The sequence below is a fragment of the Staurois parvus genome, unplaced genomic scaffold (genome assembly GCF_062004578.1).
Source record: "Staurois parvus isolate SC_StPar_1 unplaced genomic scaffold, SC_StPar_1.0 ptg000545l, whole genome shotgun sequence".
NCBI lineage: Eukaryota > Metazoa > Chordata > Amphibia > Anura > Ranidae > Staurois > Staurois parvus.
Window position 1 is genome coordinate 513384 of NW_028318341.1, and position 27888 is coordinate 541271.

The window sequence follows — 27888 nt, forward strand, 5'->3', positions numbered from 1 at the left end:
GACTCTGGTGTAAAGAGGAACTCTGATGTAAGGAGGTCGCTGGTTACCAGACCCCCCCCCACCTTACATCAGAGTTTACAGAATTCCTCCTTATATCAGAGTCTGCACAGTTCCCCCTTACGTCATAGTTCGCAGGGTTTCCCTTTACTTTAGAGTCTGCAGAGTTCCTCTTACATGAGAGTCCACATTGTGCCCCCTTATGTTAGCATCCCCTTACATCAGAGCAAGGGGGAACTCTGCAGACCCTGATGTAAACGGGAACACTGTGGACACTGAGGTAAGGGGGGACACTGATCTGAAAGGGGAGTGAGTACACTGATGAAAGGGGGAACCTTTATATCAGTGTTCCCCCTTACCTTAGTTTCCCTACTCCCCCTGCACATCAGTGACCCCCTAGAGCAGGGGTATCAAACTGGCGGCCTTCCAGCTGTTGCGAAACTACAGTCCCATCATGCCTTTGCCTTTGGGAGTCATGCTTGTAACTGTCAACCTTGCAATGCCTCATGGAACTTGTAGTTTGGCAACAGCTGGAGGGCTGCCAGTTTGACACCCGTGCCCTAGAGACTCTGTTTGGCAAATGTCAGGGCCGTCTCTCTATGGTGTGGAGCTGTCAGGCACTGACCTTTGTAAATTGGCCGGTGCAGGTCAGGGCACTGAAGGCAGGATACTCCCTTTCCCCCTCCTTTCAGTCTATTTCAAATTTGCGGAAAAGCCGCCAAGTGATGGAGAGATGCAAACTGAAGTGAAGATATAGATTGCCAGTGCTCCAAGCTCAGCCAATCAGAAGCCTGCTGATATCAGAGATGAAAATGCAGAATATTCCCATCCATTGACAAATATAGATAGGAGAAAAGCACCCCGTTTTTTTTCCACAAACACTCTTTATAACAAATGGTCCATAACTCTGCTCTGGGGGGGGGTGTTCTGACCCCCATTATCTACATCCCTGCCATCGGCTCATTGCTTTTAAGGAGGCGGAGCTTGGAGAGGGAGGGATAGGCTGCCCAGTGATCCTGGGGGTGTGGCGAGATAAGAGTGGCAGCATGTCATCCCGCCCACATCGCGATCCAAGATGAAGACACCGGACTGGACAACCTCTCTACCCCTCCTCCAGCAGCGCCTCGTGGACCGAATCGAAGTGGGACACGGAGTCACGGAAACAGCAGCCCCTGTCCCTTTCCCACGGAAGAATCCATTCTGTGAGAAAGGGGGGGGGGGTTGCGCCGCCCCCCTGAAAAATGCCGTCTTAGGCAAACGCCTTGTTTGCCTCGCGTCAAATACACCCCAGTAGGTCTGTTTGCTGTAAGGGAATTGGGGTAGTAACGTCAGCCATAGTTCCTGACCTTGGCATCGGGCTGTATATAACCGCGATATACCAATGTTACATATGAATCTTCCTTTAGAGGTAAACTCTTACATCGCCTGATTTTCCCTGGAGATGCCTGCATCACCTGTGAAGAGAACCTATCACCTAATTTTGTGGGAATCTTTTTCTTCGGTTTCGTCAGGGTTTAGTGACAAACTAAACAATTGTATATGGCACAATGAATATATGAGCAATCTTTTTTTGAATCGCAAAGGAATAATGTGCGATAATATTTTTCCGGCAATGCAACTTTTATTTATGTAGCAATGACACTTTTCCACAGTGTCTCACAGAGAACATTGAGCCACTCATCACTCCCTGACTCCAAAAGAGCTCACAATCTAGGGACTCTGTCCACACAAAGTAGAGGCAATGCTAGTTAACCTATCACAGTACTTTTATATTAGAAGCACACACAAACACATCATACAAGCGCCATGCAGATAGTGGTCTTGAGGAGAACCCAACCCAGCACCTTGGTACGAAAAAGTGCAATGCTACCCATTCAGTCCCCACGAATAATAGGCACATGCTTTAATCTCTTAGGCTAGGTTCACATACAGGGTGCAGCAACATAACTCCCTTTTTTGAAATGCGTGCCATTCAGGCTGTAGCGACCATAGCAGGGCGGGAGTGGTCTCAGGCGACAGGCGTAGTTCTAAAGTTTTTGTTCTCTTCCAGGTCAGTCATCATCATGCGTTGGAACAGTGAGCAGCGTGCGTTTGCCGTAGAGGCCTACTTTTCGAACGGATTTTCTGTGATCGCAACCCAACGCGCCTTCCGACATTGCTTCAATGTAGCCCCGTTGGGCCGTGTCCCGGACCGGAAATCAATTGTTACGTGGGTCACTATGTTCAGACAAACCGCGAGTACGACAAGACGAAGAGCAGGAGTCCCTCGACCCATCAGATCACCTGAGAACATCGAAGCAGTGAGAGCTTCAATCTTGCGATCCCCGCAGCGTTCTGCGCGCAAACATGCGTCTGCCCTTGAACTTTGTTTTAAGGGAACACTTCCCGGAGCGCCTCATCTCAATAAGGGGCGATTTGGAGTGGCCAGCCCGCTCCCCCGATTTGGCCCCTTGCAACTTTTTTTTGTGGGGTTTTTTGAAATCCCGCGTTTATGTAAACCGTCCAAGGACCCTACAAGACCTGAAGGCCAACATCCGCGCAGAAATTGCCAACATACCCGCTGCTATGCTGGTAAGGGTCATGAAAAATGCCAGAAATCGGCTTATTCAGTGTATGGACAATGGGGGGCATCAACCACCTGATATGATTTTCAAAACTGTGTAAAACAGAACTTTAGATATGTACCTACATTATTAAAGACAATAAGAACAATTCTGATTCATAAAATGGGTTTTATTGCGTTTTGAAAAAAGGAAGTTATGTTGCCGCACCCTGTATATGTGAGTGGTGCCGCTGCGGATCGCACAAAAATCCATACAGCAGCACCACCCGCACAGAGGAATGCGGACCTGCAGGCGGGTGCCATTAATTCTAATGGCACGCCGCCCGCACTGGAAATCGCGACCGTACTGGGAACCCAGGTTCCCGTGCGGGCTGTGTATTCAGAAGAAGTGCAGGGACTTCTTCCCTGCGTGTCCCGGGGCACGGGAGTCCATTCAAATGAATGGGCTCTCATGCCCGCGCAAAACACAGACCTCAGGAACGCGGATATGTGAACCAGGGGTAAAACCTAGTACACATAATCAGAAAATCATACAAAAAATACTGCTTTCGAAGCAATCCTACTACAATCTGATTGTTAGTTCACAGCTTTCACCCGAAATTATTCGAAGGGACAAGCATGAAAATTTTTCCCCTACGATACCAGATTGTATGATTTTCATTTAATCAGTACAGTTTTCATCTGAATACAATAGATTGCCTTACATCACTTTTGAATTTTTACTCTGTCATACAAGAATTTTCGTAAATTTTGTAACCTCTTTCGATATGAGACTAGCATGAAGAAAAAAAATGCAATTGTTCGTCCAATATTCTCATCATGTGTACAGGGCCTTACCCTGAGGATTCATTATATGCAATCTGTGCCTTAAATGACATCACAATGTCCATTGTGGTGGCAGTTGGTGTGAACTTCACTGCTATTTTTAGGAGTGTCCCTGGGGTACCAGTGAAAACTTTCCCCTCCCAGATCTTATTTTTTGTGAGCTGCAGTTCTGTTTTTACAGGCCCGATAACAAGAACCTTACACGCTCCACGGATCTTTACTCTAAAGTTCTCCCAACTTTCCGCTTGGAGGAGCCCATATCTTGGTTGCAGTAAGATACAGCCAGGACCCCAAGCGCTGTAAACTTTGGGGAAAGGGAGTAAGTGATTAGTGGATACACATTGAATGACATAATCACAGGCGTGGGAATATTCCTCATTTTCCTTCCTTCTTGTAAAAATGCTGAGCTTATAATGTCCTGACTCAGTCAGATGGACAGTCAGACTTATCTTATGTTCCAGGTGTGTTATGAAACAGTATCGGTCCAAGGAATGCAAACTGTTATTCAGTCTATTATTTTCCAGAGAAGTAAAAACCTCCAAGTCCCACAGGGTATGGAAGGTGATGTTGCACTTCCCAGTAGATGTATTTATAATAGGAGAAACGTGGCTGGGGTGGGTGAGACCATTTTCCTTAGTGTTGGTTCCAGGTCCGCAGTGAACGCTGAGGTTGGATGGGAAAAGTTCATTGTGGTTGATTGGATTCTTGCAGTTGATGAACATGTTAGCAGCATTAGAGAAGTTGTCTCCTTCCTGGCCTTTTACAAATAAAGACAGTCTGTAATAACCCCAAAAAGGTAATAAAAGGTGACATCCTAGTTGGTCGTCTTGTCTTTGGGAAACCAGACATTTCTTACTGAACAGTTCTGAGAGTTCTGGGTGAATCAGCTGGAACATGGCCAACAAGGGTCTGGATGTCTCAAAAGTAATTGTCAAAGCACCGTTTTCTGCAAAAATCAGGTCTTCCCTGAGGCTACAATTGGTTACTCCCAAGTCATTTGATTTTGGATGTAGCCCCCAAAAATGAAAAGGGTTTTCAGGCAAACCAAGTGGATGTTTTGGTTGTAGGCAATCAACTTGGTAGGAACAAACCCACTTGTAGGGATCTTTGGCTTCGCTGGGTTTTGCAAATACCATCAGCTCAAACTGGCCATCTGATGGTGGATAAAAGCGTAGGGTCATGCTAGATTCATGGACAGTGAGTATCCCAAATGACTTGTCCACCTGACTTCTGCTCTTCTTCAAAAGCTTGAAGATCTTGTAGCTAAATTCCAGTGGTGATAAACAACCCAAGGACACATTAACTTCACCGTTTTCTGTATGAGAAAGAAAATGAAAATTTAATTAGCTTCACTAACTCTTACGCTGGTCTTACATTTTTAGAGCTTAGAAAATTGTCATTTTAAGAACATTTGTTTGATTATCTAATAGTTAATGGAGGCAATTTGACAATTGTTTTTGACCACAGCAAGTGAAAAAATAGACAAGGATGGAAAATTGTTGTCGAATCTAATGTGTAAAATTGAGACACTGACACGCTACTTGAATGAGAAATTGTTTGAAAATATTTAAGTCCATGAAGGCACCATTGAATGGTTGTAGAAGTGATTGTCATACTTTGTTTGAACTTTTAAACAAAATCCTACATATTTAAGGCCAGCATTACTTAGCAAGTCCTGGCCACAGCAAGATCTTTTATCACCCATGTGCATGAAGAAACATTTTGATATGTTTTACTGTGAGTGTCTACATGTATCTTAATGCTTGTTATTGTATGTGCTAAGTGCCTTTTTTTGCTTGTGTATTATGAACAGCAGGGGAAACACTTCCCAATTAGAGAATTTTCCACATAGCACTAAGGTGTCCTTTTATGAAACAGAGATCAGCGGCGATCCTGAGGATCGTTGCTGATCTCCGATTATTAGTGGTTTAGGAAACGGAAATGATCAGCGGAGAACATGTTCTCCGCTGATCATCTCAGCACACAGATGGCCAGTATATGAAGGAGCGATGTCAGCTTTTCACTGGTGATCTGTGTTCTCCCTCCAGATTCTCCAGCTCAGAGCTGGAGAATCGGAGGAATCGCAAACGAAGCAGCGATAATTTACCTCTGCTTAGTAAACGGTGTATGACTGATCTCTTACTGTAATCTCGCAAGATTATAGTAAAAGCAGCCGTTTTCCAGCATTTGTAGATTGCTTCTCCCTTCATTCGGAGAACTGATCTACACTGCTTCATAAAAAGGCATTCACAGGAGAACTGTGCTCTCCGAGAATGCCGGAGAACTGAGCAGCGGTCATTTACCGCTGCACGATAAAAGGACGCCAAAATACGCACAAAAACACAATACATGCTGCTACTCCTTTGTCCATTTGCCTATGGGGACAATTTTTAATTTTTTTTCCACACATGTTAAAGTCTTGCTAAAAAGTATACTTTAAACCCCTAAACAATTATATCTTTTCTGAAGGCAGAGGCCCTGAACAAATAATATGGTGGAAGTTGTAATTTTTTATGTCATACAATATGTCAGGAATGGACTTGCCAATGGTGGTGGGACTCACCTGCCTTGTGGGCTGCAGTACCAGGGCTGACCAGCGGGTGCTCTCAGCAACCAGAAGCTCACTCCTGCAGTCAGCCATCACCTGAGGCTGATTGCAGGAGGTGTATTTAAGGAATGGCCAGACCTGCAGTAAGTGCCTTGGTGTATGTTTCCCATGAGCCCCTGTACCTGCATCCTGCCTTATTCCTGATTCTGCTTGATCCTGACTCTGAATGAATGCCGCCTGTCCTGACCTCGGCTATTCCTGACCACTCTCCAGCCTGCTCCTTTGGTACCTTGTCTGCCTGATTGTTCCTGACCCGGCCCGTCTGACTACGTTCTGCCTGCTCCTTTGTACCTTGTCTGCCCGATGATTCCTGACCCGGCCCGCCTGACCACTCCACCTCACCAGCCCTGACTGCTCTTGTCTGTGTACATTCTGTTATCAGTTGGAGGTTTGGTTTTGTTATATTGTGCGTTATATTTGTGTATAACCCTTAATAAATTATATTGTTACACCATACTTGAGCCTGCGTTTCCCTGTGTCAGTTCACGCATCTCTGGTCTTACCGGGAGCCCTGACACAATATTTGCGCAACTGTTTAACAAATGCATATTATTGAGAAAAAATCCACTAAAATAAGTTATAGTGCATGCAAACACAATACACAATTTTGGTAAGAGATGGGATTGTCTCAAGTAAATAGGTACCCAACATGCCAAGCCTTAAAAATCATCAATCATCACTTAAAGCGGAGTTACACCCAAAAGGGGAAGTTCAGCTTTAATGCTTTGTCCCCCGCTCCCCCTCCCCATTAAGGATTGGCACCTTTGGGGAGGGGGGGGAGAGCTGGTACCCAAATTTGACAGGTACCCGCTCCACTTCCGCTGCAGTCACCTAGGTGATCGGAAGCGGCGGAAGTGGTCCTCCCTCCCTCCTTTCCTCCCCGTAGTCTTCTGGGACATGTGACAGGTCCCAGAAGACTACAGGGCCATTCACAAAGCACAGCGCTTCTCTCGCCTGCGCAGTGGGCACCTGGCTGTGAAGCCTCAAGCTGTGCCCACACTAAAGATGTTGGCACCAGGGAGAGAAGATGGCTGGTGAAACCAGCCATGGTGAGGACACTGCTGCACCAAGGGACAGGTAAATGTCTGTTTTTTAAAGGTCAGCAGCTACAGCTGCTGACTTTTTTTTTTGCAGCTGGAACTTCACTTTAAGTGACACTAAACAATATCCTTATTCTCTAAAAATAATTCATACACATCCCCAACTAAATGGTCCTGTACACTATTTTTCATGAAATTGTTCCTTACTACATTTTTCTGCCTCCTTGTAACGTCCTTCATGACCTTTCCCCCTCACTTCTGTTTGGAATAAGCAGTGCATGTTAGTTGCGCTCTACAAGCATTACAAACTCCATAGTCCATCATGCGAGCAACCAAGAGAGGGTGGCTATAGTCCTACATACAGTAAAACCATGGAGAATGAAAGTATCCACCCTCTAACACAGGGGTATCCAACCTGCGCCCCACAGGCCGCATGTGGTCTTAGACAGCTAAGAATGCGGCTTAACACAAAATCGTAAACTTGCCTAAAATTTTCTTTTTTTTTTACATTTTTTCTTAAAAATGTGTTTCCACTTAGCGGACACATGCACAAAAAATTGACAGTGTCTCTTTACAGGACTTTTATAAGTTTTACCTTTCCGAAGAAAAAAAGGTATATATTTTAAAAATGTCTTGTTTAGCAGGAGGAGGTGTGATGGATGACTGCGAGATTTTTTGAACAATGTTAGAGTGAGTCTGTCCCAAGTCTGTATTAACATACAATGCAAGAATCCCGGCCTCTGCACCTTTAACCCTTTGTTAGGATGGATAGTGTTCAAATCTAGTTACAATGACAAATGAAGATCTGACTGCACAGTGCAGACCGGGGATGATTATGGTGTACACAGCTGCCCAGCCCCCTCATAACAAAGAGAGGTACCTAGGATTTCTCCTTACTGGAAGCTCTAGAATATAGAATATAAAAAAAGTAAGCTGCATTTTTTTAACCACTTGCCGAACGCAGATAGCCAACTGATGGCTTCACTGTGGCTGGCCAGTTCTAAGAGGGCGTCATATGACAACCTCCCAGAATGCGCCCTCCCACGGGCCCCCAGCGATCTCCGTGATCGCTGTGTCCTACGGACAAAGCTGATCATGTGATGTGGTAAACGGCCAATCACAGCGGCCTTTTACCATGTGATCAGCTGTGCCTAACGACACAGCCGTTCACCGATCCGTCCTCTGACAAATGCTGATTATCGGCAGTACTTTCCTCACGCTGTGACAGCGTGAGGAAAGTACTGCCGATAATCAGCATTTGTCAGAGGACGGATCGGCACAGATCATCAGGGCACTGATGATCAGTGCCCAGCAGTACCACCCACCTGTGCCCAGCAGTGCGTATTAGTACCACCCACCAGTGCCACCCAACAGTGCCGCCAGTCAGTGCCCAGCAGTGCCATCAGTGCTACCCATCAGTGCCGCCTATCAGTGCTCATCATTGTTTCATATCAGTGCTGCCTCATCAGTGCTGCCTCATCAGTGCCCATCAGTGCTGCCTATCCATGCCACCTCAACAGTGCTGCCTATCAGTGCCCATCAGTGCTGCCTATCCATGCCACCTCAACAGTGCTGCCTATCAGTGCCCATCAGTGCCACCTATCAGTGCTGCCTATCAGTGCAGCCTCAACAACACACATCAGTAAAGGAGAAAAATGACCTGTTTGCAAAATTTTATAATAGAAACAAAAACTTTTTCTTTTTTCAAAATTGTTTTTGTTTATAGTGCAAAAAATAAAACACTAAGCGGTGAGTAAATTCCACCAAAAGAAAGCTCTATTTGTGTGAAAAAAATATGATAGAATTTTCATATGGGTACAGTGTTGCATGACCACGCAATTGTCATTCAAAGTGTAACAGCACTGAAAGCTAAAAATTGGGCTGGGCAGGGAGGGGGTATAAGTGCCTGGTAGGCGAGGGGTTAAATATTGATTTCTTAAATCATGTTCTGTGAATAGGGACATGTAACAAATATAAAATAGGTGTTATCCCAATCTGACTGCAAAAGTGGAAATACACTTAAACCCTTTGACTACCAGGATGTCCAGACGTTTATTAAAACGCTCATGCAGACTTCTTTACTTTGCATGTACTGAATATTATGGGTTTTTTTTATGTTTTCCAGTCTTGAATACCTGTTTCCTTAAACCGAGACTAAACTATCTCAGTCAACATTAAATATTTATAATCCTTATGCTGCTAGCATTAGTAAATAGATAGGAAAGCATATTATATTTCCTTTTTAATATTGTTTTTTTTTTCTTTTTTTTTTACATTTCATCAGTTGCTTCCTGGTTCATGACCTAGGCTAAAATGATGTTATACATCCCAGGAGTCTTCATGGGCATTTGTTTTTTCTTTCATGTGAAAAAGAGGAAGATGCTTTCTCAGCTAATGCTGACTGCATGCCTGAGCTAAGGGCATATGGATTCCAGGAAGTAAATGCTATATGAATCATCTGCCCTTCCTCAAGATGGCCACAGCCAGAAATGCAAAGAAGTGTTTTTCAAGGTTTATCAGCAAAATAAAGCATGGAGACATGTATAGATGGAGGAGTTTGCTATGCATATTAAAAATGAATGAAATAGCATTTTTGGCTAGTGATGCTTTGGGGGTGTTTTTCAATGTGATTTCTCAACAAAATAAAGCATGGAGATGTGGATTGCTTTGAATATTAAAAATGTGTTCAGTTTGTGGTTCTCAAGACACTATTTATTTCTGCTTTTAAATACATTATAATATCAAGCAGTAGCTTTGTTTGCTTTAAAAATTGCTAGATAAAATGTCACAACAGGAATAGCGGCATCAGGAAAGATTTGCTTGCACATGTCCATAGATATAATCTGTCCTCCTTTAATATCACTTCTGTGTAAAGCCTCATGACATATAGTTATAATAGAAAAGAGTTTTATACGTGTCTCTTGTATGCAAAATATAGAAGGATTATAGGAGTATTTTCCTGGCAGAAAGGTATGTCCGGGTTGGTGTGTACACCGTTGTCCGCAGGGAGGGCATTGACAGCCACTATGAAAACCCAGCTGCCAGGGGCACAGACCGAGACACAATGCTGATTCGGCTCCTAAAAAATCCATTTAGCTTTTATTTAACTAAGGCTAGTCAGGCATGTTAAGGTTTCTCCAGGCTGGGGTAATAAATATATTTTTACACTGTGGATGAAAGAATATGCCCTGCTGGCTAATGTATCCTGACAGCCACTGCTCCTGTTGCTTTCAGAATACCTATAGCTCCCAACTGGCCATCGTTTGGAGGGACTGTCCCTCTTTTGGGACCAAATCCCTCTTTCCCTCATTGATTTGCAGATGTCCTTTTGAGACCAAATCTCTCTGTCCCTCAATGAACCTCAAATGACCCTCTTTTGAGACCAAATCCCTCTAACCTTCATCGATCCTCAAACATTCCTCTTTTGAGACCAAGTGCTTTTGTCCCTCCTTGATCCTCAGATGTCCCTCTTTTGAGACCAAATCCCTCTGTCCCTCATTGATCCTCAGATGTGCTTCTTTTGAGACCAAATCCCTCTGTCCCTCATTGATCTCCAGATGTTCCTCACTTGAGACCAAATTACTTTGTCCATTATTGATATTCAGATGCAGGGGCAGACTGACCATTTGGAAACTTGGGCACTGCCCGAGGGCCCGGGGTCAGTAGGGGGCCCCATGAGATGCCTCTGGTACCTTTTTCATAGGCTTTTTTGAGTTTGGGCAAGGACAAAGGGGCCCCATGATCCCCTATTGCCCGGGGGCCCCATGAATTGTCAGTCCGCCCCTGTTCAGATGTCCCTATTTTGAGACCAAATCTCTCTGTCCCTAGCTGATCCTCAAATGTCCCTCCTTTGAGCCCAGGTTCCTCTTTCCCCCATATTTTTTCAGATGTTCCTCTGTTCAGACCAAAATCCTCCATCCCTCATTGATCCTCTGGTGTCCTTTTTTTGAGACCAAATCTCTCTGTCCCTCATTGATCTCCAGATGTCCCTCGTTTGAGACCAAATTACTTTGTCCCTCATTGATCCTCAGAGGTCCCTATTTTGAGACCAAATCTCTCTGTCCCTAGCTGATCCTCAAATGTCCCTCCTTTGAGCCCATGTTCCTCTTTCCCCCATATTTTTCAGATGTTCCTCTTTTCAGACCAAAATCCTCTGTCCATCATTGATCCTCTGGTGTCCTTTTTTTGAGACCAAATCCCTCTGTCCTTCATTGATCCCCAGATGTCCCTCGTTTGAGACCAAATTACTTTGTCCCTCATTGATCCTCAGATGTCCCTCTTTTGAGACCAAATCCATCTCTCCCTCATTGATCCTTAAACGTCCCTCTTTTTGGTCTGATGTGTTCTATACAAATATGCTACCAACAGTATTAGGCTACACTAAACGTTTTATCCAAAATCTATATTAATACGTTTGTTATTTTGAAAATCCAATATAAAGGAAAAATAGAGTTCAAAAAGCATTTGTGTGGTTTCACCAATCATTTCCTGGATATTAGGTCTTTGTGGACGGTGTAACCAGGGCCATAGCAGGATCGTTGTCAGGAACATGATGTCAGCTATCAGAGATATCATTTTTGGGCATGGGGGCCTACCTAAGCATACATAAATGCACAATTGCATAGGAACAAGTACGTAACGACGTGCAGATGGACGCACAAGCATGTCCACCAAAGATACTGGCTCTTAGTGGCCGACTTACACCTGGACCCATGAGTAGGATCGTGGCTGGATGGTCTTTCAGCTTGTACTTCTGTTCTCCTTAATCCTAAATCTGCTTGACTCTGTTATTGACCCTTTCCTCTAACTACCTCTGGATTACCCCTGCCTGTTTATGTCTGTTGCCTACCTGTGTTACCGATCTTGGCCTGGACTCTTGACCAAGATTTTGCTATTGATTCTTTACCTCTGTGCCCGTACGTTGCCAACTTCTGCTCAATTCTTACCTTGATCCAGCTGGTGATTTGGTACCTTTCTGTCCATCTGTTTCCGAACTAGGCTTGTGACCAAGCTCTTTTCTCTTGGTCTGGGAGAACTTGGAGTGCCCTCATTACTGTGCTTACCTGACAACAGCACTCCCTAATTCAAGTCAGTGGTTCCAGCTTCTTGACAACTGCGCCATTCCATTGCCCCAGCAGTCCTACTTTCAGGGGTGCTCGAATGGAAATTTGCCCAAAAAGCCACCGTCACCATCTCAAGCTCCTCATACAGCTTGATTAACTTTTAGGATTTGGGTGGTGGAACACCATTAGATTTATGGGTGGTATATTTAGCAACATGTTTTCATCTGGTGCCATACCACATTTCCCAACCCACTATAATGACTAGAGATGAGCGAATTTCTCAAAAATTCGATTCGGCTGATTCGGCGAATTCCAGTATGAAATTCGATTCGATGCGAATTTCTTCGCTACGAAGTTAACTTATTAAAAGGGTTTCTAGGCTTCAGAGAGCCTTTAAATTAGTGCAGAACACTGTACCTTTAATTTAAATGCCCTTGGAGATGAGGAAGGAGAAGGAGAAGGAGAAGGATGAGAAGAAGGAGAAGGAGAAGGATGAGAAGAAGGAGAAGGATGAGAAGAAGGAGAAGGATGAGAAGAAGGAGAAGGAGAAGGATGAGAAGAAAGAGAAGGAGAAGGATGAGAAGAAGGAGAAGGAGAAGGATGAGAAGAAGGAGAAGGAGAAGGATGAGAAGAAGGAGAAGGAGAAGGATGAGAAGAAGGAGAAGGAGAAGGATGAGAAGAAGGAGAAGGAGAAGGATGAGAAGATGGAGAAGGAGAAGGATGAGAAGAAGGAGAAGGATGAGAAGAAGGAGAAGGAGAAGGATGAGAAGAAGGAGAAGGAGAAGGAGAAGGATGAGAAGAAGGAGAAGGATGAGAAGAAGGAGAAGGATGAGAAGAAGGAGAAGGATGAGAAGAAGGAGAAGGATGAGAAGAAGGATGAGAAGAAGGAGAAGGATGAGAAGAAGGAGAAGGATGAGAAGAAGGAGAAGGATGAGAAGAAGGAGAAGGATGAGAAGAAGGAGAAGGAGAAGGATGAGAAGAAGGAGAAGGAGAAGGATGAGAAGAAGGAGAAGGAGAAGGATGAGAAGAAGGAGAAGGAGAAGGATGAGAAGATGGAGAAGGAGAAGGATGAGAAGAAGGAGAAGGATGAGAAGAAGGAGAAGGAGAAGGATGAGAAGAAGGAGAAGGATGAGAAGAAGGATGAGAAGAAGGAGAAGGATGAGAAGAAGGAGAAGGATGAGAAGGATGAGAAGAAGGAGAAGGATGAGAAGAAGGATGAGAAGAAGGAGAAGGATGAGAAGAAGGACAGTTCTGTGACAGTTTCTGTCTATTTCTGACAGTTCTGGGACATTCACTCCATACAGCGGTTGAAACCGCTGTATGGAGGGAATGTCATAGAACTGTCAGAAATAGACTATTTCTAACAGTTCTGGGACATTCCTTCCATACAGCGGTTGAAACATTGTATCTATTTGTTTCCATAAATGGATCCATTTATGGAAACAAATAGATACAATGTTTCAACCACTGTATGGAAGGAATGTCCCAGAACTGTCATTAATAGTCTATTTCTGACAGTTCTATGACATTCCCTCCATACAGCGGTTGAAACCGCTGTATGGAGTGAATGTCCCAGAACTGTCATAAATAGTCTATTTCTGACAGTTCTGGGACATTCCCTCCATACAGCGGTTTCCGGCAAAAAGTGTTTGTGCAGAGTTCCTCTATTCTGCAGATACACTTAGAGGAGCTCTGCAGATACACTTAGAGGAGCTCTGCACATACACTTTTTGCCGGCTTGGAATTATTCTTATTTTCATCCTACTTCTTCTTCCTCATCCTCATCCTCTTCTTCTTCTTCTGAGTATGAGGATGAAGAAGAAGAAGAAGAAGAAGAAGTAGGATGAAAATAAGATTAATTCCAAGCCGGCAAAAAGTGTTTGTGCAGAGCTCCTCTAAGTGTATCTGCAGAGCTCCTCTAAGTGTATCTGCAGAATAGAGGAACTCTGCACATACACTTTTTGCCGGCTTGGAATTATTCTTCTTTTCATCCTACTTCCTCTTCTTCTTCTTCTTCTTCATCCTCATCCTCAGAAGAAGAGGATGAGGATGAAGAAGAAGAAGAAGAAGTAGGATGAAAAGAAGAATAATTCCAAGCCGGCAAAAAGTGTATGTGCAGAGTTCCTCTATTTCTGACAGTTCTCTGACAGCTTCTTCACATGTACAGCGGTTGAAACATCTGTATCCTAAATGTAAACTAATAGATACAATGTTTCAACCGCTAAACATGTGTTCCTTCTGTCAGAGAACTGTCAGAAATAGCGGAGCTCACTGCAGGGACACTTTTGCCGGCTGATCGGGAAATGTTCGATTCGCGCACCCGAAGTAGGCAAAATTTCGGATTCGACACGAATCGAATATTTCCTGAAATTCGACTCGAATTCCGGTTCGCCTGGTTCGATTCGCTCATCTCTACTAATGACTAATTATCAAAACAAAAAGTGACAGCAGAATAAAAAACTGAAAGGGCTTTCAGAAGTTTTGGCTTTAGATAGACTTTAAGTCTTCCGTAAAGAAAGTTTGGAGCCGCACTATGCAGTGGAATTCCAGAACACAGCCTGCCGCTCTCCTCTCCGTCTTTTGCAAAGTCTGTTTAGCTCATTTAGCCCTCTGTGCTGGATATGCTTGATTCATTCTGTTGTATCTCATGTAACATGCCCGGCCAATTTAAACAAAAAAAAATCCAATTATAAAACAGAAGGCTGAGGAGAAAACAATCTGCTTGGAGAGCTTGTGGGTGTTTCATCAACGAGCTTACATTATTCCGAGAGCGAGGGAGCGATCTGTGCTCTCCCCACTTAAGTAAGCCTCTCAAAGGTTGCATAAGTCTTTATCAGCAACAAAAATATCAAATTTGCATTAATTTTTACAGAGACGATCTGCTAGGAAATGGGGTTGGTAAGAGGGTTATTGCAGAAAGTCCTGTCAGTTGTTTTATTAGCAAATGTTACATTTAGAACCTGAGTATTACCCGCCTAATTGCCAGATCTGCTGTTTGGTGACAATTCACTAAATGTTGATTTGCCAACTAATAAACAGGAATCTTGTTCCAGCAGCATACTGCTAAGAGGTCTTGTACTCTTCATTATTATATGCAACCAGTTCCAGGTCATGTCCCCCCCTTGTTCTGGAGTATACTTTGTGTCTGGACATAAAAGAGACAAAATAAACCAGCTCTGTATTCACTGATACAAAATAAATGAAATTCTTGCGAGCAGTGAATACCTTAAGTAGGTATCTTATCGGGAATAGAGGTCCGTATCCACTGATAGACAGTCCAGGAAATACAGGAATGTACCTAATGCTGCATGGGGACACAGGTGTCAGAGGTGCTAAGAGGGCACTGGAGTGGCAGGGTGACAAAGGAGGTTTAGGGTTCACTGGAATCACAGGGGTCACTGGATAACACTGGTTGCTCAGCGAGCTCTGGAGTCACAGGGTGATAAAGGAGTGTGGGGATCAGTGGAGACACCGAGGCCAATGGAGTCCAAAAGGGTCAAATAGTCACCTGAAGGCACAGAAGTGCTGGGGTCACTCCATTGCATAGGAATCACTGTAGGCACAGGAATACTGAGGTCACTGGCAGGGACGGACTGACCATTTGGAAACTCGGGCACTGCCTGAGGCCCCGGGGTCAGTAGGGGGCCCCATGAGATGCCCCTGGTACCTTTTTCATAGGCTTTTTTGAGTTTGGGCACGGACACAGGGGCCCCATGATCCCCTATTGCCCGGGGGCCCCATGAGTTGTCAGTCCGCCCCTGGTCACTGGAGTATGCAGCCAGACCTAAACCTAGTGTCTCTCCCTCACTTCGTGTCTGTTTGTCCCAGGTTGGCATTAAGTCCACAGTAGCATTTGGATTGGCAGAGCAGAGTAGGGCTGGCCACAGATTACTTTCATGCAGTTGGCCAGCTTAACCACTTGTCCTCCAGAGGATTCCCCCCCCCCCCTTCCTGACCGGGCCATTTTTTGTGATACAGCGCTGCGTTACTTTAACTGTCAATTGAGCGGTCATGCAACAATGTACATAAATTAAATTGATGTTCTTTTTTTCCCCACAAATTGAGCTTTCTTTCCATGGTATTTGATCACCTTTTTATTTTTTGCGCTATGAACAAAAAAAGACTGACAATTTTGAAAAAAAAACAAACAAACAATATTTTTTACTTTTTGCTATGAAACCAGTAAAAAAAATTAAAAATCGAATTTTGTTGTAAATTAAGGCCAAAATGCATTCTGCGACATGTCTCTGCTAAACAAAATCCCAATACGTGTAAATTAATTGGTTTACGTGAAAGTTATAGTGTCTACAAATGGTGGTATAGATACTGGGATTTTTTTTTTATACTAGTAATGGCGTCTATCGGCGACTTATAGCGGGACTGCGGCGGGTATTCAGACACTGGGGGAAATGACTAACTGCCACTGACATCCCCAGTGACACCAATACAGTGATCAATGCTAATAAAAAGCACTGACATTGTACTAATATTACTGGGCAAGAAGGGGTTAACATCTGAGGGGATCAAAGTGTTAACAGTGTGCTGTGTGTGTTGTACTGTGTTGTCTGTGTGTGTTTTACTATGTAAGCACGCTGCTTTGTATTGCTCTGCTATGCAGAGCAATACAAAGCAGAATGCTTATGCTGACAGGGGAGAGATTTGTATTGTTTACATACAGACCTTTCCCCTGTCAGTGTTCCTCAGCGATTGCCGGTTGCTGGTTGGGAATCTCCAGCCGCAACCCGGTGATTGACAGCTGTGGCCACCAATAGCGGCACACACGTGTGCACGCGCCCCCACCTGGAAATATAAAATCAGGTATATATACGTGATTTTGCGCAGTAGTTCTGCTATAAGGTGGTCGAGAAGCGGTTCAACGTATTGTAATATGTGTGAATTAAAAATCCTTATTTTTTTATTGCAATGTGTGCTGGAATGGGTAATTAGCAGTGTGCAGAGGGTTCCTCTGGGATTTCTAGAGGAAACTTGTGGCTTCACCCCTTTAGCACCTGATAGATACATACATGTACAAGCTATTGGGATCTGAGCACAGGTATATCTTGTTTCTGGAATATGCAGGGGGCACAGGTAGGTAGAGCAGCGCAGGGGTTACTAGGGTCACCGGGCTGCAGAGGGGACACAGAGCCACAGGAGTGCTGGGGTCACAGACACTGCAGCGGGGGGTGCTTGGCTTAGACATAGCCATGCACTACATGAACACTGAGCTGAACATCACTTCATCAATCTTTTTTTTTTTGCAAGCATTGTAGAGACCTACATTTGACCTGGTACTGTCAAGAACACGGGTTTGTATTGATTTTGAGGGAAAAAAAACAGGAAATCCAGGAGCATACCTGAGGCTACAGGTGTCACAGAGGTGCTAAGGGTGCACTGGAGTCACAGAGGTGACTGGATATCACTGGGTGCTCTGGAGTCGCAGGGTGACACAGGAGTCACTGGAGGAAGTGGGGCTGTTGGAGTGCACGAGGGACACAAAGTCCGAGTAGGCACAACAGCACAGGAGTTACTGGAGATACTAGGATCACTGGGGTGCACAGGGGATGCAGGGGTTGATTTACTGCAGGCAAGTAAAGTGTGCACTTTGCAAAGTGCAGTTGCTCCAGAGCTTAGTAAATATGGAAAAGATCTGGTTACTTCCATCATCCAATCATGTGCAGGCAAAAATGCTGGTTTTTCCTTGCATGTGATTGGTTATTCTTTGCACAGTGAAGCTTTATATTTATTGATTATTTATTTCAGGTACTTATATAGCACCAGGGGCGGACTGACAACTCATGGGGCCCTCAGGCAATAGGAAATCATGGGGCCCCTGTGTCCTTGCCCACACTCAAACCACACCCAAAAAAGCCTATGAAAGGTACCAGGGGCATCCCATGGGGCCCCTTACTGACCCCGGGCCCTCGGCCAGTGCCTGAGTGGCTAAATGGTCAGTCCGCCCCTGTATAGCGCTATCAATTTACACAGCGCTTTACATATATATTGCACATTCACATCAGTCCCTAACCCTCAAGGGGTGTACACAGTGGTGTATTTTGGTTTTGTGCTGCCCTAGGCAAGACTAAAATTGGGCACCCCACCCAACATCTAAATTTGTCCCACCCCTTCCTGTTTAAGATCCACCCTTTCATCTGTAAACCCCACCCCTTCCTATTAAGGCCCCACCTCTCCCTATTAGAACTCCGCCCACTGACAACAATGGGGCGCTATTCCTCCCACTGACATCAATAATGCGGCACTATTCCTCCCACTGATACCAATGATAGGGCACTATTCCTCCCACTGATACCAATGATGGAGCACTATTCCTCCCACTGATACCAATGGTGGTGCACTATTCCTCCCACTGATATCAATGATGGGGCACTATTCCTCCCACTGACACCAATGATGGGGCACTATTCCTCCCACTGATACCAATGATAGGGCACTATTCCTCCCACTGATACCAATGATGGGGTACTATTCCTCCCACTGACACCAACTATGGGGCACTATTCCTCCCACTGATACCAATGATGGGGTACTATTCCTCCCACTGACACCAACTATGGGGCACTATTCCTCCCACTGATACCAATGATAGGGCACTATTCCTCCCACTGACACCAACTATGGGGCACTATTCCTCCCACTGATACCAATTATGGGGTACTATTCATCCCACACTGACACCAATGATGGGGCACTATTCATCCCACTGACACCAATGATGGGGCACTATTCCTCCCACACTGACAACAATGATGGGGCGCTATTCCTCCCATTGATACCAATGATGGGGCACTATTCCTCCCACTGATACCAATGATGGGGCACTATTCCTCCCACTGACACCAATGATGGGGCACTATTCCTCCCACTGATACCAATGATGGGGCACTATTCATCCCACTGACACCAATGATGGGGTACTATTCCTCCCACACTGACAACAATGATGGGGCGCTATTCCTCCCATTGATACCAATGATGGGGCACTATTCCTCCCACTGATACCAATGATGGGGCACTATTCCTCCCACTGACACCAATGATGGGGCACTATTCCTCCCACTGATACCAATGATGGGGCACTATTCCTCCCACACTGACACTAATGATGGGGCACTATTCCTCCAACTGACACCAATGATGGGGTACTATTACTTCCACACTGACACAAATGATGGGGCACCATTCATCCCACAATGGCACTAATGATGGGGCACTATTCCTCCCACTGACACCAACGATGGGGTACTATTATTTCCACACTGACACCAATGATGGGGCACTATTCCTCCCACTGACAACAGAGAGGGGGGGGAGAGAGGGGGAGAGAGGAGAGGGAGAGGGGAGAGAGGGGGAAAGAGGAGGGAGAGAGGGAGGGAGAGAGGGAGGGAGAGAGGGAGGGAGAGGGGGGGGGGGTGAGAGAGAAGGAGAGAGAGAGAAAGGGAGTGAGAAAGACAGAGGGAGAGAGAGAAGGAGAGGGAGGGGGGAAGGGAGAGGGAGGGGGAAGAGAGAGAGAGGGAGAAGGAGAAGGGGGAAAGAATACACAAGTGTCTGGAAGTGTGGGCGGGGCAGACACAGGAGGAGAGGACGGGATGAGGAGTAGCAGCTTTCTCTCTCCTCTCCAGTCTGTGTCGGGAGGGGGTAACTGTCAGCACTGGGGACTGCATATGCTGACAGATCCCCTGCAGTGCTGGAGGGGGGGCGCATACAGTAGCTGACTGACCGCATGCAGGAGATGGATAGGGGCGGCACATAGAGCAAAAGAGAAATGCACGATCCTCTATGTGCCACCCGGCCCCCTCTCTAGCCGGCTCCATGGCTGACAGGTTCTCTGTCTCCTCACCCATCCTCACCGCCAAGCACACACGAACCTGCCCCACTCTAGCACACACGAGCATGCCCCCCTGCCCAAGCACAGCCCTTTGCAGCGACGGCACTGGTCCCTTCTGCCTGGGGGCGTTGCCGCCCCCCTGAAAAGTGCCGCCCAAGGCAGATGCCTTGTTTGCCTCGCAGCAGATACGCCTCTGGGTGTACAATCTAAGGTCCCTAACTCACATTCATACATACACATACTAGGGCCAATTTAGACAGAAGCCAGTTAACCTACCAGCGTGTCTTTGGAGTGTGGCAGGAAACTGGAGTACCTGGAGGAAACCCACGCAGGCACAGGGAGAACATGCAAACTCCAGGCAGGTTGTGCCATGGTTGGGATTTGAACCAACGACCCTAGTGCTACCAGGCAGAAGTGCTAACCATTTAGCAACTGTGCTGCCATGCTTTATCTCCTTTACTAAGCTCTGAAGGAACTGCACTGGCAGAGTGCACAGTCTATTTGCCTGTAGTAAATCCACCCCACAGAGTCACAGGAGGCACAGCATTGCTGGGTTACTGGAGCAGCAGAGGGGCTTGGCTTAGGAGTAGCAATGCATTGCTTGAATGCTGACTTGCACATTGCACCCCCATTTAAAGCCAGCTCCAGTCAGAAGATCTGTCTCCTAACTGGCTGCAGCGCTGGTGCTCCGGGTGAAACCTGGAAGTGCCAACAGCCCCACACCAGAGAGAAAACCCAATACTGGAATGGAGGTTTGGCGCGTTAGACAGCATCAGCCTTTTCTAGTGTCTGTACAGCAGAGCTCAGACTGGGGATTGAAATGCAGCACAAGGAGACTATTAGTTGTGCTGCAGTGATCGTGTACTAACAAGGAGCATGATGATAAAAGGAGAGGGCAGAACATATCAGTCTGCTGTCCATTCATTCACTGAGCAGTCAGACTGGGGGAAGGACAAGACCTGTAAGTGTTACTTACCTGCAACAGAGAAACTCAGGTCTCCTGCCCTACTGAGCAGGCTTGCACTGCATGGCAGTGCTGTGTAAATATCAGGACTGGATAGACAGAAATGCAAATCCATTGACAGCTCTCATGTACTGTATTTAGCGGTTTTCCTGGAATTCAGCTTTTAACTACAAATGCAAGTGGAAAAAAGAATACAGAAAGGGTTCTTCACTGTAAGAGCTGTGAAAATGTGCACAAAACCCAAGTATGTTTAAAGAGTCTTCTCTCTACTCCCTAATAAACTGATGGGGCCTGGGCCCAGTATTGGCAGCCCTGTGGTGAAATGCAGTGCATGTATCTTTATTGGAATACATAATAGCAATGTCAGGGCTCTGTCCACAGCAGAGGTACTCGGAGACCTGATATTCCTGCCAGTACCTTGCATGGCTGCAGAAATGCACAGACGCGAGCCAGAACACGCATGCGCACTGGCGCATAGTTACACCCACATTAGCCCAGTTTGGCACCAGATGGACTTTATAAGGAAGCCCATCACTCCCTCAAATTGCTGGTTGATCTCTGGCTCCCCAGTACCTTTGTCTGTGTTCCCTTGCTACTGTGATCTCCTGTTACCAATTTGGTTTGTTCCTGGACCTGTCTTCTCTGCCTGACTCCTGATCTGGGCTTGGCTAACAGATATTCTCACCTGCTCTCCTGATCTGACCTGGCATGGCTAACGGATAGTCTCACCTGCTCTCCTGATCTTACCTGGCTTGGCTAATAGATATTCTCACCTGCTCTCCTGATCTGACCTGGCTTGGCTAATGGATAGTCTCACCTGCTCTCCTGATCTGACCTGGCTTGGCTAATAGATATTCTCACCTGTTCTCCTGATCTGACCTGGCTTGGCTAACGGATAGTCTCACCTGCTCTCCTGATCTTACCTGGCTTGGCTAATAGATATTCTCACCTGCTCTCCTGATCTGACCTGGCTTGGCTAATAGATATTCTCACCTGCTCTCCTGATCTGACCCTAGCTTGGCTAACAGTCTCACCTGCTCTCCTGTTCTGACCTGGCTTGGCTAACGGATATTCTCACCTGCTCTCCTGATCTGACCTGGCTTGGCTAATAGATATTTGCACCTGTTCTCCTGATCTGACCCAGCTTGGTCAAAAGATATTCTCATTTGCTCTCCTGTGTATGACCCTGGCTACCCTATTGACTATGTCTGCTCCAATCTCCACCTGGCATTTGACCTTGGCTTCGACGGACTACTCTGTGGTCCTCTGCTACCCTGAAGGCCTGCATACCTCTCAGGGGCGCCACCTGTCTGCAGACACCATTCCAGCACATCAGCTGTGCTCCTAGGTATACCTCTGACAAGCACTCCTACAGGCGACCAGTCCTACTTTGGGCCTGACTCCTTCTGTCCCATATCCATATATAAGCAATAGGTTTGTGTAATTTCAAAGGTAGTCCATTTATCTCAGTAGTTGTCTGCCTTTTAACTCCCCAGGACATTCCTGCAATGACTTTGAAGCTTTTTCAACTTTGTTCAAGTGGTCATCCAACTTCTCTTCTAATATTAGATCCCATTTTTTGAGCATAGCGTCACTAGCCCTAGGAAATGTCGTTCTCACATATATGGTTCGAAGTCCATTATGACTTATTAATGTAAAGATCAATTCCACATTTGTTGAGAAAAAACAATAAAAAAACAACAACAAAGGGTGCAACACATCAAGGGAACAAGCTCAGATGGGTGTTCTTTCTAATAGACAATTGAGTGGAGGATATTGAAGTAGGGTGCATGTATCATGTTAGAGCAGCCTTTCTCAACCAGGGTGCCTTGAGGTTCCTTCAGAAGTGCCATGGCAAAATGTCTAAAAATTGCCCAAAACTTGTATACAAGCCAGCGGGTGGAACAAGCCTGCCTTTTAGTTACACAGAGCCATAGGTTTTCATTGTGCACCATTACGACCTTCTAGCCGCTGCCATACTGACAACCAATGGCATCATCAGTTGATAAGGAGGTTGTCAGCAGTCTGCACAGCATCCTAGTTTGACCCTCCCCCATCCCTCTCCATCAGTGCTGGGGTCACATTAGCTCAGTGATGGAGAAAAACCTCTAATGTTGGGAGTCCTACATGTGTGGATGTTGCTGCATTATATAAAACTATTAAAATTATTTTTCACATTTTAGAATGATGTGCCTCAAAACTGTCCATAATTTTAAAGGGTACCTCAAAACTTTCAATCATTTTAAGGGTGCCTTAAGGTTTTCAATCATTTTAAAGGGTGCCTCGGGACTGTCCATCATTTAAAAGGGTGCCTCGGGACTGTCCATCATTTTAAAGGGTGCCTCCAGACTGTCCATCATTTGAAAGGGTGCTTCCAGACTGTCCATAATTTTAAAGGGTGCCTCCAGACTGTTCATCATTTTAAAGGCTGCCTCAAGACTGTTCATCATTTTAAAGGGTACCTCCAGACTTTCAATCATTTTAAAGGGTGCCTCAGGACTGTCCATCATTTTAAAGGGTGCCTTGACTGAAAAAAGGTTGAGAAACACTGTTTTAGAGTATATTGGCTGGTGAGGATGGACCTGTATGTAACTGGCACCCAGAGATGGAAAGACCCTATCGCAGAGCTCTAGATCAAGTTCCTGGGTAACCTCCCAGCAACTGGAACTGGTAGCAAGGTATATGTAGACCCAGTAACTCAGTACATCAGTTCAGATTTGATTCATTATTTTTTGTAAATGTAAAGGAGTCAATTGGCCACAAGAACTTCACTGGATGAACTGATTGGCCAGGAACACCTACAATTTCTCACATCTGAAAGTATCTGTACAACTTTTAGTTGTATAGTATTGTACCTTGTTAGCCATTGATTATTGCAGAAGGTTTGGAGTTAAGTGTGATGACCAAGACTGGCAGTTGCTCCAATCTATGGTCTAGTTTGAAGATTTCAAGCAGAGAATCTTCAAGACGTCGGAGTTCTTCAAGCTTTGCCTCGGAAGTCAATAAAATTATAGCTATTGGAATTCTTTAGATCCCTTCACCAGGCTTTATACAATTTATGAAAGTGTACATAGCCTGGCAAAGGGATCTAAGGAATCCCAAAAGCTTTTGTCTTTAATAACACAAGTTAGCTAATAAAGGGTATTATTTAACTCCAAACTTTCTCCATAAAACCATTGGTTGAAGTAGAGATTATGCAGAGTTTGGTGATAGCTTTTTCAATACTTTCAAAACCCATACTGCTCATGTTCCTTTGAAATGTCAGCACCAGGATTCCAGTAATTTTCTACTTGGCACAGTTTGTTCCCCTTGTGATGCCATACCTGTTGAGAGGTAGAAAACATTTGGTGAGATGGTGAAGAGGTGAAGCCGGAAGAACTCCGATGTCTTGAAGATTCTCTGCTCGAAATCTTCAAACGAGACCAGAGATTGGAGCAACTGCCAGTTGGGGTCATCTGGCCAATGAGTATTGATGAAATCCTCAGGATTGGTGAGGAAGAAGAAATCATCATAGCTGTGGAAAATCAAGGAAAGTGATTTTTCTCTTTATCTGGGTATAGTCTGTTTTTCTGTAGAAGTGACAAATGTAATGTTAATGAACATAGCAGCATTATTTTGTGTCATTTATATCTGTCTGCAGTTCAGTTTCATCCTCTTTCCTTGGCTGCTTAGCTATGCAAAGGACAGTGCCACATGACGGTCACAGGAAGGGTGGAGGAGTCTATGGTGTGCATACTATGATTGACATCCCGATTCCATCTTCTGTGTGCTGTAGAAGTGGCATGATGGCAAGATATAATAACTGGGTCTCTGGGGACAAACCAGAGCAGAGTTCAGTCATTTTGATCCAACATGTATATATTATAATAATAATGCTCTTTAGGAACATACTGTATGGAGGACCTGCTGGTCAGTGCCAACATTAACTTAGCTGAAAATCTGACTTTAGCTGTCACAACAGTTCTGATAGTAGAAAGATCTCCTATCTGGTATCCCAAATGGAGAGATCTTTCTTATTTTCTTGAAATGATCCACCATAGTGTGGTTTTACTTACCTTGGTATAAATATCCCTTTCTGAAGGTCGACGGTTCCAGCCCCCCAGCAGGCATCCAGCAGGTACCACTGTCCAGCCAACTCCACTGCGTTCCACATATGATTGGACTTGGTCCTATGGAAGGCGTCATTGTCATTGTTTTCTGCACCGCGGCTGAACCCTGTGATCTCCATGCACTGGATTCCAATCTCCCTGAGGGGAAGAAAATTATTTCTATTAGACCACTAAAGGAATACTGTATAAGTACTAAACAGAGCTGTAAAAGGAATTCAATAACTAGGGACCTCTCATGGTCTCACCTTGACTGTCAGGATTTCATACACAGGGCCTCAAATGCCACAATCTCAGGGGTAGATAATAAAAGCGGTTTTCCCTTCTTACACAGAAACCTTTTATCTTTCAAGCTGAAGTGTAGTGAACAAATTTAACATTTCCCTTTTTTGCTCCCCCCTCCCCTTGATCAACATGCTATTAAAATGTTTAATTCAAATCATTTGGTTTTCAATAAATAACTCTTTGAAGATCTAGTGACATCATCACTGGGTCTGTATGCTGGTATTGCCCTGAGGTTGGTAATTGCCACAGCACCCTGTCTTTGATCTTCTGTCAAGAGTTCTATATGAAATCATACATCCCCAGGATCTATTTAGAGATGTGTGCTCCTCCATGCTGGACACTGGGTGCTGAAGATATTAGCTGTGCAATCTGCTTCTCAGTTGCTTGACCATGCACATCTAAAGGTATGCCAGACATGTGTTCTTTCATGTAATGCTTGGGAACAAACTGACTGATGGCAGAGAAAGCTAATAGCTGTGAGAGGTGAGCAACAAAAGGATTGATGATGATTGAAGTCATTCACATTAGAAATTAGGGCAGGCTTAAGATGGCCACTGTAGCTTCAAAGGGTTATATTGTGGAGAAGCAAGTTTGCAGGGAATTGAGAGTAATCAGTTTCAACTAAGAAGAAGTCTCGTTACAAGTGTGGGGAAAAAAGGTAAAACTGGTGTTCAGCTTTAAAGTACCTAGGGCCAATAAGAAAATTTAAGAAAATACTTTAACCAAAGTCATAACTGTAAAGCATTTCTGTCCTGAGAATAATACTGAATCAGCTGTTAACTATAGTCCCTGAGAGTACAGTCACCTTGCAAAGAATCTCACAGTCACATTAATGGGAACTACAACTTTAAAAAAATAAAGTGTGTGTCTAGCCAGGACTTTTTGTTTCCATTTTGGATAGTGGGGGAGGGTTAGAACCTTTGGGGCCATTGTGGGAGGTATGGGATAGGGGTTTTCAAGGGGCCTAGAGGTACTATGAGGGACCGAGAGCTCTCAAGGAGCCTAGCGGTACTGTGGGGGCTAAGGGCTCTCAAGTGGCCTAGGGGCACTGTTGGGACTGAGGGCTCTCAAGGAGCCTAGGGGCACTGTGGAGACTGAGGGCTCTCAAGGTGCCTAGGGGCACTGTGGAGGCTGAGAGCTCTCAAGGGTCCTAAGGTTACTGTGGGGGCTAAGGGCTCTCAAGAGGCCAAGTTCACTGTAGAGGCTGAGGGCTCTCAATGGGCCTAGTGGCACTGTGGGGGCTGAGGGCTCTCAAGGGGTCTAGGGGCACTCTGAAGGCTGAGGGCTCTCCAGGGGTCAAGGGGCACTGTAGGGGCTGAGAGCTCTCAAGGGGCCTAGGGGTACTGTGGGGGCTAAGGCTGTCAAGGGGCCTAGGGGCACTGTGAGGGTGAGACCTCTCAAGGGGCCTAGGGGTACTGTGGGGGCTAAGGGCTTACAAGGGGCCTAGAGGCACTGTGGGGACTGAGGGTTCTCAAGGTGACTAGGGGCACTGTGGAGGCTGAGGGCTCTCAAGGGGCCTAAGGGTACTGTGGGGGCTAAGGACGCTCAAGGTGCCTAAGGGCACTGTGGTGGCTAAGGGCTTTCAATGGGCACAGTTGGAGCTGAGGGCTCTCAAGGGGTCTAGGGGTACTGTGGAGGTTGAGGGCTCTCAAGGGGCCTAGGGGCACCGTGGGGGCTAAGGGCTCTCAAGGGGCCTAGGGGCACTGTGGGGACTGAGGGCTCTCAAGGGGTCTAGGGGCACTGTGGGGGTTAAGGGCTCTCAAAGGGTCTATGGGTACTGTGAGGGCTAAGTGCTCTCAAAGGGCCTAGGTCACTGTGGGGGTTGATGGCTCTTATGGGGTCTAGAGGTACTGTGGAGGCTGAGTGCTCTCAAGGGGTCTATGGCTTCTGTAGGGTCTGAGGGCTCTCAAGGGGCCTAGGGGCACTGTGGGGGCTGAGGGCTCTCAAGGGGCCTAGGGGCACTCTGGGGGTTGAGGGCTCTCAAGGGGGCTAGGAGACCTGTGGGGGCTGAGCACTCTTGGAAGAGGGAGGCCATGGCTCAGCAGTGGCTCCAGCGTGTTAGGAGGTGCTACAAAGATTACTACCAAATGATGTTTCACCCCTTTTGCTTACAGTTGACACTAGGTTGTGCCTAAATGTCAGTTTTGTTCTGCAGACCCTTGTGGACTGCGACATGCACAGTTATGAACATTCTTAATAGCCTGTTTGCATAATGTAACTTTTTCTTTTCTCTTTGAGTTTAGTGATTCTTTAACAATGTTCGCTAATTACACGTGTAACCCACACAGTCTCTGTGAGACCGCCTCCTGTGCCACTGCCATTGAGTTAATTAGCCAAACTCGCTACGGGGCCAAACCTATCCAGTACAATAACATCATGACTCTCCGATATACGGTATGTGCTGTGATTCTGCAAAAAGGAGCCCCGACTGAGCAAACTCTGTATCAGATGTCATGCAGGCATCATTAAAGAACACATTCTATTAATAGGTATTGAATAATATTCCTTTGTTTTAAAGTGTGGGTTGATTCCTATTCTATTCTCACATTCTCAGTTTACTCCTTCCTACCTAGTATATAATTGTTAGACCTGTA

The 27888-nt window shown here is 45.5% G+C and overlaps 1 protein-coding gene across 1 annotated transcript in view; it reads right to left on the reverse strand.

Moving 5' to 3' along the window:
* Positions 1–1596: 1596 nt before the first annotated feature.
* The window catches only part of LOC149451211 (kyphoscoliosis peptidase-like), a 71314-nt gene continuing 45022 nt past the window's right edge, over positions 1597–27888 (reverse strand). The window contains exons 5-7 of the mRNA XM_089690899.1: positions 24959–25150; positions 24227–24417; positions 1597–4700 (exon numbers count right to left, since the gene is read on the reverse strand). Coding sequence (XP_089547025.1) covers positions 3394–4700; positions 24227–24417; positions 24959–25150 — 1690 coding nt within the window. The 3' untranslated portion in view covers positions 1597–3393. The remainder of the gene's footprint in view (positions 4701–24226; positions 24418–24958; positions 25151–27888) is intronic.